The sequence below is a fragment of the Poecilia formosa genome, unplaced genomic scaffold, assembly GCF_000485575.1.
Source record: "Poecilia formosa unplaced genomic scaffold, Poecilia_formosa-5.1.2 Scaffold461, whole genome shotgun sequence".
In the NCBI taxonomy this organism is placed as follows: Eukaryota; Metazoa; Chordata; class Actinopteri; order Cyprinodontiformes; family Poeciliidae; genus Poecilia; species Poecilia formosa.
The window spans coordinates 89,789-103,526 of NW_006800400.1; the positions used below are offsets into that span (position 1 = coordinate 89,789).

General features: G+C 39.9%; 1 protein-coding gene across 29 annotated transcripts in view; it reads right to left on the bottom strand.

Annotated features, from left to right (window-relative positions):
* Nucleotides 1–13,738, bottom strand: part of cacna1db (calcium channel, voltage-dependent, L type, alpha 1D subunit, b) — a 73,812-nt gene that overhangs the window by 14,459 nt on the left and 45,615 nt on the right. For 6 of the 29 annotated variants that reach the window (XM_016663991.1, XM_016663995.1, XM_016663990.1 and 3 more), the window contains 26 exons: nt 13,327–13,441; nt 13,190–13,244; nt 12,986–13,046; nt 12,368–12,515; nt 12,064–12,193; nt 10,636–10,695; nt 10,488–10,547; nt 8,354–8,460; nt 8,014–8,101; nt 7,745–7,852; nt 7,607–7,659; nt 6,897–7,043; nt 6,522–6,723; nt 6,248–6,406; nt 5,502–5,612; nt 5,254–5,331; nt 4,613–4,696; nt 3,197–3,238; nt 2,295–2,423; nt 1,584–1,649; nt 1,351–1,442; nt 1,094–1,253; nt 838–965; nt 618–714; nt 414–516; nt 23–124 (listed from right to left, as the gene is read on the bottom strand). In XM_016663991.1, the coding sequence (XP_016519477.1) occupies nt 23–124; nt 414–516; nt 618–714; nt 838–965; nt 1,094–1,253; nt 1,351–1,442; nt 1,584–1,649; nt 2,295–2,423; nt 3,197–3,238; nt 4,613–4,696; nt 5,254–5,331; nt 5,502–5,612; nt 6,248–6,406; nt 6,522–6,723; nt 6,897–7,043; nt 7,607–7,659; nt 7,745–7,852; nt 8,014–8,101; nt 8,354–8,460; nt 10,488–10,547; nt 10,636–10,695; nt 12,064–12,193; nt 12,368–12,515; nt 12,986–13,046; nt 13,190–13,244; nt 13,327–13,441 (2,685 nt within the window). The remainder of the gene's footprint in view (nt 1–22; nt 125–413; nt 517–617; nt 715–837; nt 966–1,093; nt 1,254–1,350; nt 1,443–1,583; nt 1,650–2,294; nt 2,424–3,196; nt 3,239–4,612; nt 4,697–5,253; nt 5,332–5,501; nt 5,613–6,247; nt 6,407–6,521; nt 6,724–6,896; nt 7,044–7,606; nt 7,660–7,744; nt 7,853–8,013; nt 8,102–8,353; nt 8,461–10,487; nt 10,548–10,635; nt 10,696–12,063; nt 12,194–12,367; nt 12,516–12,985; nt 13,047–13,189; nt 13,245–13,326; nt 13,442–13,738) is intronic. The other 23 variants (XM_016664007.1, XM_016664012.1, XM_016664010.1 and 20 more) reach the window with 14 other exon arrangements.

The following is a 13,738-nucleotide window of genomic DNA, read 5'->3' on the forward strand; positions in this document are numbered from 1 at the left end:
CCTGAGTGTAATGACCACTGACCGCCTGCAGGAGGCACTATTTGATCCAGCAGCTTCATGCTGGTCCTCTTCCAGATCTTCTTGATTACGACTCTCAGCTCCTCGTTGGCTTGCTCCAAGTTACCTTCAAAGATAGTGAAAATGTTACAGTGGTACTAAATGAGTTAAAGTTAAGAACACCGTCTGATGACATCTGTAACTACATCATCACAGACCATTGAATTGGGTGGATATGCCTCCCTCTGGTGGCATAACATGGATCATGCATCTTTCTAAATGAACAACACCATGACCCCTAACCTAACAGTTTTCATATTTGTTGTTATTGTTCTGCCATGCAGCAATAATCAATGAGAAAATTTAAAAAATAATAATATTTTGTAGGATTTCGACAACCTGAGCTGTAGACTCACCCTCAGTCTTGATCTTCAGGGCGGTGCGGACTAAAGCAAACAAGGTGGCGTTAAACATGACGGTCCCGTCACTGTTGAGCGGCATGTTCATTGCCACCAGTCGCTGCAGCAGAATTCAAACTTCATATTAGTTTAGACGCATCAGTGTAAAGGCAGGAGGGGTTTTTTTCTGCAAATATGAGATTGTGAGTTCCATAAACCCACCTTACAGGCGACTCTGTGAGGACAGAGCTTGCCAAAGCCCAACGGAGGCTGGATCCTCCTCAACAGGGTGACCACATCAAGATGTTTAATCCTACCCCTAAGAACACATTACATGGAAAGGAAAGGCATTAACATGTTCCAGGAATTATCAAAAAAAAACAAACATTCAGGAACAAATCTTAATCAAAATGTTGTTTTTGTTGTGTTTTTCTGCCCTTACTTGGCTTCAGGATCATATTCAGACCATATCCTTTTAAATTCATCCAGATGGTGAGGGCCAAGAATGGACCAATCACGAGTCAGGTAATCAAAGTTATCCATAATGACCGCAACAAAGAGGTTGATAATCTGAAACAGGAACATCCAGTATTTTTGAACCGTTTCATCAATTGTTTTACTGTGAAATCTGGTTGACTGTTAGGTCTGTGGTGAACTCGTGAGGGGCAATGGAAACTGTGAGACGTCCAGAGGAGTACCAGGAAGGCGCAGAGCATGTAGAAGCTGATGAAGTAGATTATAGCAAAGTTGCTGCCGCAGGTTCTCTCCTCTCCCGGGTTGTAGTCGGACTCTGAGTCGCACAGCTTCCCCGGCAGACAGCCCAGCATGATCTCCTGCCACGCCTCCCCTGTAGCACATCTGACACAGATTAAGAAAAGTGACTTAGACAGCTGCCACACATATTTACGTAGTACTGATAATGATTGTGCCAACCAAAGTTGCAAAATGTCCAAACCTGAACAGCATCAGGACGGCTTGGGGAAATGTCTGGAAGTTGTTGTTGCGGTTGATTTGGGTTCCGTCCACCATTGCTATTTTTCCAAACACCTAAAAGCAGAATCTGCTAAAGTAAGATTCAAAAGCTACAGTGACAAATATGATCCTAGAAAAAAAGGGTGTTTGGAACGAGCCATTGCAAAGGATGAGAAAGTTTTTCCAAACGTCTGTCTACACATCAGACAAGATTACCTGCATCCCGATTACAGCATAGATGAAGAACAGCATGGCTATCAGGAGGGCAACATATGGAAGAGCCTATTGTAGGATAAAAAAAAAATAAAAAATAGTATTATTGAGTTTCTTTTCTGCAGCGTATATTGAAGTTAGAGTTTTTGGCTAATCAAACAGACAAAATACTATGAAGTTATGAATTTAGACACAAACTGCAGAGATATTTTGCATTGCTTTGTAGCAATAAGCATCCCTGCTAATCTGAGTACCTATGTTTGACTTTTACAAGATCCTAGTGGTTTTTCAGAAAATAACTTAATTCAATTATTTGTATAACCTAGAGAAAATCATTAACTTCCTTTTGCATTCACGTGAGGATTGTTGTAACTTCAGTCTGCTGGAGCTGAGGGAGGGCTTAGATGAGAATGCAGCGCTCCTCCATTTTCATTGTGTCGAAGGTTTTTGTCACCATCTTAATGCTAAGCCAGAAACGATGCTTCCCAGACTCCATGTGAGAAAAACTGTGACAACCCAACTCTGTCTAATTAGCACACAGCAGACTAAGCAAACACTGAGCTTCGTCTGATTGCAGAAAATTATTTTAGTTTCTGAGATAGCAGCTCACGTCCACGATTTAAATTTTGCCTTATATTGTTTCTGTCACAAACGGCATCGATTGTGAGATTGCAAATACTTTTTCACAACTCTGCATGCTCTCAGACTTTTCACCTGGAAAGACTTGATGAAGGTCCACAGCAGAGTCCTGATTCCTTCCCCTCTGCTCAGGAGTTTGACCAGTCGCATCACCCTGAACAGGCGGAAGAAGGTGATGGAGATGCGAGCGCTGTCCTCTGTGTTCTGGATGTGAAGACGAAACCAAGACACCAATAAGCCAATGGTACTACCTTTGTAGTATTTGGGGCTTCGCATTACTCATTCATTCATGCAGTCAGTGACACATGCAACCATTCAATATGCATGAATGAACTAAAAAGGAGCAAAAACCAACAAGGCGGTGGATCCAAGACCTGTAAAGTATTATTGTTCTGCTTCATGACAACAACCAACCTGCATGCAGTCTTACTGAGAGTTACATCACAGAGCATTAACAGACCTGAATGACTTACACACAGTGGCAGATTAAAACAGACAGAATATCCCAAAAGTACAGGCTAAACAAACCATGTCTTAGAACTACAACATGAGGATTAGCCTGGCTTTGAACTAGACAACCAAGTCACACTTAAACAGAAATGGTTGCCAATCTGTCTTTAAAAACTTTAGTCAAACATTTGGAATGTATTACAAAAACCATCTCCGTGTTATCCTGTGTGCCATCATGCCATGCGCCCGGACAAGATGAGATGCAGGGTTGAAGTGGAACTTATGCCAAAATGCAACAAACCAGAAAGAGCCGAAACAAGACTGCGACAGTGAGAGATACCGACAGCTCAAACACAAACTGTAATACTTAACTTACAACAAATTCTACAATTCATAAAAGCATCTTGTTGGCTTTAAAAACAATCTCTCGACAAAAACTGTCACAACAGAACGATGTAGATGCTTTTGCTTTCAGATGACGACAGAGGGATGACGTTCTTGACAAAAGAGGTGGGGCTTGTTCTTACCCCTGGATCCTCTATCACCTTGACAACGGGAATGGCTGCCGACTTGAAACCAGAAGTCTAACGTTAATCCGAGTTGCAGCTGCACAGCTTCAAACCATTCTTCACATTTTTACGCTACTTATGTTTTCTACAGCATCTTTTTACATACATGACAGGCAGAAAACCTTTACAATTTATCTGATAGAACTTCATCAGGAGTGTGAAGCTTCTCATGCAAAAGCTTTGACACATCTGGAGGAACACCGAATATGTAAAAATGCCTTGTAAGCACTTTTATTCCCCTTAAACCTTTTCATACTTTGTCATCGTGCACTTAAGTATACTTCACTGGAATCTTAGACCAACACAAAGTAATGAGGTGGAAGAAAAATAATACATAGTCACAATTGTTTGTTTGTTTGTTTTATTTATCTGTATGTAGGGGACACAACAAGAGTGTGGAAGAATTTGTTCTGTTAAGATGAAACTAAAATGTAACTTTTTCTTGTCACTATTTGTACCGTAAGACTTAAACTGCACATTGTACCCACGGTGAAGCATGATGATGTTAGTAGTTATGATGCTTCAGGTTTGAGAAGAGGATGGATGGAGCTATTTTCCTTTTAATTAATAATTATGCATCACTTGCAGTTTATTATGTCAGATTCTTTTAAAATCCTATTTAAAAGTCTGAGGTTGTAATGTGACAAAAGGTGAAAACATTAATGAGGTGTGAACAACCTTTACAAGGCAGTGGATTAAAAATAAAACACATGCATATCACAACTTATGAGTAAAAACATTTCGTGGGGTAAAAAAAAAAGTAAAGTAAAACAAGACCCAATCCCGACTTTTGGTCAATAACTAACCCTGCCTTATGTGTCATGAAATGCAGGCATGCTCTCATGAAACATTCACAATTCTTTCTGTAGGATTTGTCTTTCTACATTAAAAATCATCTGCAGTGTGTTTATTCCCCCCAACCACTCACTCAGGATAAACCAACATTTAGCTGCGGACAGGAAGGAAGCATGAAACCAGAGCTAACGTGAGTCACAAACCAGGACATGGAGCGACCTTGCAGCAGCAGCAGCAGCAGCAGCACTGAACGTTGCTGCTTTTTGAAGGAAATGCAAACATAAATGCTGATAGCAAGTAAAACAGCTGAGCTCAGTTGCATTCAAAGACAACTGTTTAAAAGAAAAACGACATGGCCTTTGAACAGATGTGCCAACTACTTATCATTGCCTCTCTTTTTGTAAAACAAACAACTGAAGTGGATATCTATGTGTATGTCTGTAAAATCTGTTGCTACCGCTGTGAAAATCCACTAGAAAACAAGAAGAAGGTTGTGTTCTTGAATGCAACTCTGATGCTAAAACAAGGCGCTCCTGCAGGGAACGACACAGAAAAGACGTGTGAGAGATGATTACTTACATTGATCTCAGTGATGGCAATGTCAACCACGCTACCCACAACAATTAAGGCATCAAACGTGTTCCATGCATCAGCAAAATAGTTCTGCAAGCACAGGCAACAGAGACACACAGAAAAGAGGATAGACAGAGACAAAAAGCAAGTAGGAAGAAAAGGTAAGAAAGGAAAGACGTTTGACAGATAGAAAAGTACATCAAAAAGTTGAGCTTCAGTAAAACAGGATGAAAGTCAGAGTCCTCCTGTCAGAGTTTGTGGGAGCGCAGGCCTTTAAAGTTCAACAGTAGCTAGCCAGTTATTGTCATGAATCCTTTTGTGTTTGTTTATGTGAATGCTGAAGCTAAAAAAAGGAAACAAGAACATAGAATAAATCAAAAACATTTTTGGTTTCATAAGTATGGTTTCAGTCACTGAAACTTTTGCTTTTTACAGTGACCGACACTGAATATTCACGTGTGGCTAAAGATTCTGACACACAAAAAGCCTTTATGTTGACATAGTGGCCCACACAAAGATAGGACAGGAAGGAAAGGACAGGAAAAAGGAAACAGGTTTAGGAAGGATTCAAAGGAGAGAAGCAAAAGTAACATCTGGAGGAGCAGGAAGAGGGGCTGACATAGCTGCACAGTCTGACGTCTTTCTACCTGGCTGAGTATGATGTCGACTACACTGCCGATCACCACTAGAGCATCGAAGACATTCCAGGCGTCCCCGACATAACCCTGAATACGGTGACATACACAGCCAGCAGGGGGACGGGAGGCGGGGCACAAGGGGAGGGAGCATGAGGTACGAGGAAAAGGCAAAGTGAGGACTGAACTTCAGACTGTGGGGGGAAGTATAAAAAGTTTTCTAACAGGAGGAAGCAGAGTGTACAGGATGAGACACTCACTCTGGGTTTGAAGGCAATGAGCTTTAGGATCATCTCCACTGTGAAGACTCCTGTGAAGACCATGTTGAGGATGTCCATGGCGTAGTTAAACAGATGAGACTGGCCGTGGTGCTGAGGGGAGGCAAGCTGACCGTTAGAAGTATTCATTTGACATTGTTACAATCACAAACTGATCAATGCAAAACGCAAGAAAAGTTTTTCGTTTTTATAAATTTCACAAAATGTAGAATGTTGTTTTGGTTTCCAGCCTAAAACAGAAAGGTTTAAATCAAAGTATATTCTTCTGTTAAAATGGCCCAGTAAAAGTCCAGTTCTTGTTTTTGTCTCAAGATACAGAAAGCTGCTGGTAGAGACATAATCCAAAAGACTTGCAGCTTTGATTACAGCAAGAAGTGGTTCTACAAAATGTAACTCATGCATGATGAGTACAAATGCATGTTGGAACAAACAACTGCATTTATATGGAGATTAAACATATGGTGACTGTTCACCTGTTAGATTATTTCTATAGACAACCGGGTGCACTTGATTTTTATTTATGAGAATCACAATAAGCAGGGCAGAATGTACATGCCTTGTGAAAATCATGTAACTTTTCCTTTTTTGTGTGACTTTGTGGTGGTCTGTCACAATAAAACCCCAACGACAAACATTTTTTATGGTTGCAATGTGACCGAATGCGAAGACGTTCAATATTAAGTCAAATGTTTTAAATTAGGATGATAAATCCTACCAGGAGAACTTACCTGAATAGCCAGACACAGCGTGTTGAGGATGATCAGGACAAACATGACGTACTCAAAGCCGGTGGAGTTGACCACATACCAGAACTTGTACTGGTAGGGATTTTTGGGAATGTAGCGGCGCAGAGGGCGAGCTTTCAGTGCGTACTCCACACACTGGCGCTGCGGCAGTGTGAAGGGTGACGCAAAGGAACAGACAGACAAACAGACTCGTGAGCGAAAACCAGGAAAGGGCTACGGGTTCCTCTGAAGCCGATCTCCCTCGGCAGCCACCGACCTGGTTCTTGTCCAGCTCGCAGTTCTTGTACTCCTTCTCTCCCTGCTCCTGGAAGGTCACGATGACGAAACCAACGAAGATGTTCATCATGAAGAAGGCAATGATGATGATGTAGATGATGAAGAAGATGGAGATCTCGATGCGGTAGTTGTAGATGGGGCCCATGTTCTCCCTGTTGGAGTCGATGGCCTTGTACAGCAGGCTGCCAGGACAAACATGATCCAATTGCAACACTGAGCACAACCTGCTTCATTCACATAAATATTCCCCTGTGACACATCAGCAACTATGAGACCAACAGTCACCGTCAGCTTTGACAGAGCTGTAAACATCACTTTGCTTAGGTTTCTGAACTGACAGTGGACCGATACTCACGTGGGCCAACCCTCAAAGGTGGAGACGGTGAACAGGGCCATCATGGCCATGAGGACGTTGTCAAAGTTGAAGTCGCTGTTGTACCAGATCCTCTCCTTCACCATGGGCAGAGCCGTGTCCCCGTTGTTGTAAAGAATGTATGTCCCCCTATTTTAAAAACCATCTTTAGACACTTAATCTACAATGTCCAAATCTTATAAACGTCTCCTTGTTTTTTTATTATTTGCTTCCAGGCAGCAACACATTATTATAATATTTTATAATGGCTTTGATAGTTTTTAAGCCTTCTGAAGGTCTCTCATCATACTTGTTACAGCTTTCGCTGCTTGTCTATTCATTTCCTGTATATTCCTTTGACCTGAATGTCACCACATGTCCAAAGTCTGCATAGACAAGTGTGAGGGGAGATGAGCAGAGGACAAGTGAAAAAAATGTCAAGCTTATAAAGCAATTACAGCACTTGAACGATCTTATTTTCAAAAACATAAAAATATACAAATAACAAGTAACTTGAACGATGCATTAGCCCAGCTGATAATCTAAAATAATTTTATGCCTGAATGCTTAATAAGTAAGAGTTACTTTTTTAACAGTTTTTCAAACAAAATAACATTAAAAAACAATTAGGCAGGAAAAAAGCCAAAAGCAAAATCATATCTTGCTCCTTGGAAGCAAAAACTGTGACGCAGAAAGAAATGGGAAGAACTAACTTGCACTCATCTGGGCTGGACTTTGCATCATCTGTGCACCGGTAGAATTTACCCTATAAAAAATAAGGTAAGACAGCGGGGGCTTATGTAAAATAATATTATGACACAAATTTCATGCACATCTTTGTGCTCTTGTACCTTGAAGAGCTGCACTCCGATGCAAGCAAACATGAACTGCAGCAGGGTGGTGACAATCATGATGTTGCCGATGGTTCTGATGGCCACAAATACACACTGCACCACGTGCTGCAGAGGGACCAAGTTATGAACTGTCAGTTCAAATATCACAGCTGCATCAGAAACAGAGCCACAGGCATTCGCAGAGACACTGAGATCACAGGGAGAACCAGACACACTCATGTGGAGAAACACACAGGCGTCAGGCCTCACTGAGTGTTTGTTTTTACTTTCAGTCCTTTGGCTCTGTTGATGGCCCTGAGCGGACGAAGGACCCGCAAAACACGGAGGATCTTCACCACTGAGATGGCAGAGGACCTGCGGAGGACGGTAAAAACACAACGAGTTGAGATAATCTGAAATGCTACTAGGAAAATCAAGTAACCTTTTCATAATCTATTCTGATTTTCAGGACCAACATGAGAGAAGAGACGTTCATGTTCAACTGCAAGAAATATCTTTAGCTAGAACTCAAACTACTCAGGTAAACCTACTGACAACATTAGGCAAAAATGTGATTTTCACCAAGAAAAACAAATCATTTCTGCAGAGAGATGGGAGGATACACACTGAATGCCGAAGGAGACGAGAGACACGCCGACGACCAGCAGGTCTAATAGGTTGAAGTAGTTCCTGCAGAATGCCCCTTTATGCAGGAACGCTCCGAATGCCGTCATCTAGGCAAGTAAGAGGGAAATATTACACCAAAATCTACACACAAAGACACAGCAGAGAAAACAAGAGCTTGACCCGGGCTAACTTTTAAACTTAAGAAACATTAAATGACTTTTTTTTTTAATTCTTACATATTTTGTCTGCGGTTGGTTAAAGCGGTAGTATGTAACTTTTATAAATAATAAAATTTTTTACATATTTGTTGAACCTATCACTATGTCTTGACAGAATGGTTTGAGACAGATAATTCAGCTCCTCTGGCTTCTCCCTGTGCTCCCAGTGCTAACTAGAAACAACCAGTCAGAGCCAGGAGGCGGGTCTTAGCGCTGTCAATCACAGTCATGTGTGGTGCTACTCAACCTCTCTTTCCTCCAGTTACATAATCTTAATTTTCACGCACATTTAGTATATTCCACAATGTTTTTTATTAGGTTTATTCCAAACTGTATGTGAAACTGAGTAACTGATTTTTTGTCACCACTCATGGTATTTAGTATAATCCAGATGAATGTATCGTTGATTTTTATAATTTCATAATTAATCCTGGACCAATTGCAACAATCAAGATATACCAAGTTTATAAAAAGTTATGGTTTTGAAACCAGTACTACAATCTAATAGCTTTAAGTTGTTTTTTAGGGGAAGTTCTAACAAGAAGCCACATAAAAAGATCCACTCTGCTGATTTCTGCAGGTTTTTGAAGCACAGCTTGAACACAGCACAGTGTTGCTACACACTGCTGGTCAGCTGAGTGAATGAGGGATACGACACTTTACAAAAACTGAAATTTGGCTATTGGAAATTGTTTCTGTTTGGGAAACAACAGTTCTGTGAAATAACATTTGCAGCCTCAAAGACTTCATTATTTTTGCTTTTTGATACTCTGATGTGTTTCACATCATACAAATTCTATTATCAGACAGAGATAACTTCAATAAATACTAAAACTAAAACAGTTTACAAATGATGATTCCCCCCTCCCCCTCCTTGTTCAATCATGAGTTAACTGTGATTAAGGATTAGGAGTAAATTCATTTATTATCTGTATTATCACTGTTTCTGTAGCAGCATTTTTTTTCTATAAAGTAGTCAGATCATGCTGTACTTTTTTTCACACTTTTGTGTAAATACTGTGAAGCCTTTGAACATAGTTAACATACAGTGAAAATGTCACTCTGGCCCATGCTTTATCCACTTTGCAAAACAAATGCATTTAAACTGAAAACATACAGATATGCATGCATGTGCAGTTCTGCACACACACACTCTGACAGACACATGTGAGCTACAAACAATGCAAAGTATTGACACATGACAAGGAGAGCAGAAGTCTTCACATTTATTCACTACACAGGTTAATCCTAACACTGTAACACACATGTCCTCTGATGGGCTGTCTATCTAAAGCCTTTGCAAAGGAGAGCTACCTGACATGCAGCGAGAAACGAGATGTGGGACAGGACTGAACAGTAACTGTGACTACCGTAGATTATTTCTGAATCATTAAGTTTAATATCTGCAGAAATGCTAAGGAAAAAAACCAAAAAACATTGAATATTTAGTCAGGCGGTAAAGTTACAAAAAGTTAAAAAAAAAATAAAAAATAGGAAAAAATGTAAAACTACCATAATTTTTATTTTTTTGTTTTTGAGCTATCACAGCGAGGTCGGTGTAAGGAAGACAAATTAATCTCTAGAACTGCAGCAAAAAAAATCTTGCAGTCACCACGTGTCTATTACTATTAATTTAGTTCAATGATTTTGTTCACATCTTAATCAGGGGTGCTAATAATTGTAGCCAGCGCTGTGGCTGGAAACGTTGGCCATGAAGCAAAACGTGTTTCTGACAGACAAGGAAAACAAAAACTGACATAAAACGTGTCGTAGTGTTGGGGCGACAAAACGAGCAGGCAGCCATTACTTTCCTAACGTTTAAAAAAAATAAATAAATAAATAAACGACGAGAGGAAGGACATTTGCAGCAAGCTGAGAGGTGCTGTTGAGGCGGCACGACAGTCGCCGTTGTTTACCTTAATAAGGATCTCAAATGTAAACATACTAGTGAAGACATAGTCTGCATAGCCTAGGATCTGAGAAGGCAATCAGAGTGACATAAGCACGCAGGGTTACTGAAGCTCTACCCAACACAGCACAGCACAGCACACACAGGACATTTACCTTCAACAGGATCTCAACAGTAAAGATTGCGGTGAAAGCATAGTCAAAATAACCAAGTATCTGCAAAAAGCAATGCACAAGTTCAAGTCATTGCAGGTCAACACACAAAGTGGTCTATTAAACACTTGTTGCTGCAAGATAATGTTGTTTAGACACATACAAAACAGAAGCAAATCTCCACAGAGGGAAGCTGAACTGGGTAACATCTGAATGCAGAAGCTGTTTTTATGATCAATCACTTCATCAGTCGTAGTGTAAAGGATAAAGCTCGGAGGTGGCGGTTTGATTTTAGTTCCCGTCTGGAGTGACGGCTGGGAGGAAAGGTCTGTGCAGTGACTTCAGGAGAGACAGATTTATTTTCTCCAATGCAGAGCACAGAAACCCCAGTGTTATTTATGATGTGTTCCTGTCACAAACCACCAAATCAGAGGCCTGACAGCTCCTCGGACACTCCATCATCGGCTAATGATACCTGTCAGGTCCAATCACTCCTCACTGGCCTCCCTGTTCTGGCTTCCTGTCATTTTGAGGATCAAACTAAATTCTTGTTTTTAAGGATTTTAAAGCCACTCTATCTATCAAATCATTTACACTACCCAACTATTTTCTTTATACTTATACTTTTCATCCTTGTTTAGAAAACAAAAATAACACCTGCATGTCTGGGGTTTGTCAGCTTCCAGTCAGAAACTCCACATTACCTTTGCTGCACTAGCAGGTGGTGATGATATTTACTAGCTACTCCTGCAATGGTGATGTCTTTTCACTCATCTCTTTTTTTTCCCATTATAATGATGTTTCTGTTATTCTCGGAGAGCTTTCACATTTTCAACCACTGTCATCTGTATCAGATGTGTTAATCAGGGGCAGGAAAAATCTGTTCAATGAGCAACTTTGCCCTGCAAAGTGTGAATGCATGACTGTGGGTATTTGACAGCTAACTAATGATTATAGTCCTACAATATTTTGATAATGTTTTAAACTGCTAATATTTCTCTGAAGGTTCCAGTTATCATTGGGATCATCCCACATTCAGGATCACCAAGTGCAGTTTGCTGCAGTTTCATGAAATACAAAAACCTATCATCACACCACTGACTGAAATTCAGAAGTGACTTCATTCAGTTTAATAAGGAAGGAAGAATTTGGGGGAAAAATTAGATTATTTAAACATATAAGAGACGAGCAATCTGGCCATGCACATTGTTTTGAGAATATAAAACATATTTTTGCTTCTACTGAAGCAGACACCTAACGAGTTAATGCCAGTCTTCTCAACTGAAGCATTCATACAATGTAATAAACAACAGTCTAAGGACGGGCTCCATCCCCGGCTGTGCTGGTAAAGTCCTCTGTGGAAAAGACTCTTCATTAGCTACGGTTAGCATATCAAGCTTCCCTCACACAGGTTAATGAGGCTTTACGTACAATGTTGCGAGCGGAGAAGTTGCGGATCGGGTCCTCGGCCGCCAGGGAAACGGAGCTGAGCATGATGAAGACCAGGATGAGGTTGGTGAAGATCTGATGGTTGATGAGCTTATGGCAGAGCACACGAAACCTGCAGAGACAGAGAGACAGAGGGAGAAAAATATCAGATTGCTACATTTTAGGCTTTCTTTTTCTAAAATGATTGATTTCAGATTTTTTTGTTGTTTTATTTATTTTTTTATTTTTTTATTTTTTTTGTTTGGTTTTTGAACAGAGAAAGTGCCTGTTCTGATTCAAAACTCACGGGTTGGTGCTGCTGAAGATGAAAAACGCACTGCCCTCCGGGATGGGTGCCGTCTTCTCCTTCATGGTGAGTTCAGAGAGTCGCTGGGGCCGGGGACCCGGCGGGGCTTCAGGGAGGTTCCTATTATCATCATCATCTTCATCATCACCTGTAAAACAGCAGCTCAGTATCGTATTGCTACCTATTGTTTGCACCATATCAAAACTGCCTAACTAAAAAATATAAACATGTTTAATCACAAAAGTAAATACCTAGATTATTTCTTTGCTATTGCTGATAAATTCTGCAAAAAGAAAGTAAAAAAAGCATCTTTTTCCCTTTATTTTTGCATTTCCTGCTGTTTTATTTCTTAATTTAATTATGTTTTCCATTTTATGTGCATTATTGATTACAAACATTTATTTGTTTTTCGTCATTTCATTCCCTCACAATTATTTCATTATATATTTTCTCAGTTTCTTCTTCCTTTATCATATTTCCTGGTGCATTTTGTCAAATAGGTATAATAGAAGTCACTTGTTTAAGCGTTACCAGTGGATAGATCCTTTGAAAGTACATTAAAAACTCATTTTTGTTTAAACTTGATTAAAGTGACATTTAAGAAACAAGGTTCTTCACCTGGTGAGTCGATGGTTGTGAACGATTCTTTGTCCCCCTCTAGCAAGGCCTCCGTTGGCGTCTAGAAGATGTTTAGAGTACAATTTTTTTTACAGATTTCTTAATACAAAAACGAAAAAACTATCTAACACTAAGAGAATAGTGTGAAGATTCGGTCATCTAAATTATGTACAAATAATTAGCTCGAGCTAATTTGCATTTTACCGTAGTTTTCCCATCTTCTGTTATTTCAATCCTCTTCTTCTCTGTGTTTGAGTCCCTGTTGGCAATGAATAGATGGAAATAAAAAAAAACTTTCAAATGAAGTAAAATATGTCAAATGGAAGCTCGGTGAACCATACTTTGCACTATTCTTTCTCTTTTTGGCCTCCTCTTCCTCTTTCTGTGCTGTGTTGAGGCTCTCTGCGTCAGCCAGGTTATCAACAGCGATGGCCAAGAACACATTCAGCAGGATGTCTGATCAAGTGAGTTACGAAAAAAACAAAAACACTTACCAACGTTTAAAAAAAAAGAAAAAATCAAAAATTTCCATAAGCTTCACAGAAATGGATCAGTTCAGTTAAATTAGCTTTTTTTTTTTTCAATTTGGTAAAGTTGTAATTTCAGTGTGACCAAATATAAAAACATGCCACACTTATCAGATTTATATTTGTAAGATATTCAACAATCATGCGTCATTGTCCTTCCACCTCACAGTTATACTTTACTTTGTGTTGGTCTGTCACAGTAAGTCCTGATTTAAAACAATTTGTG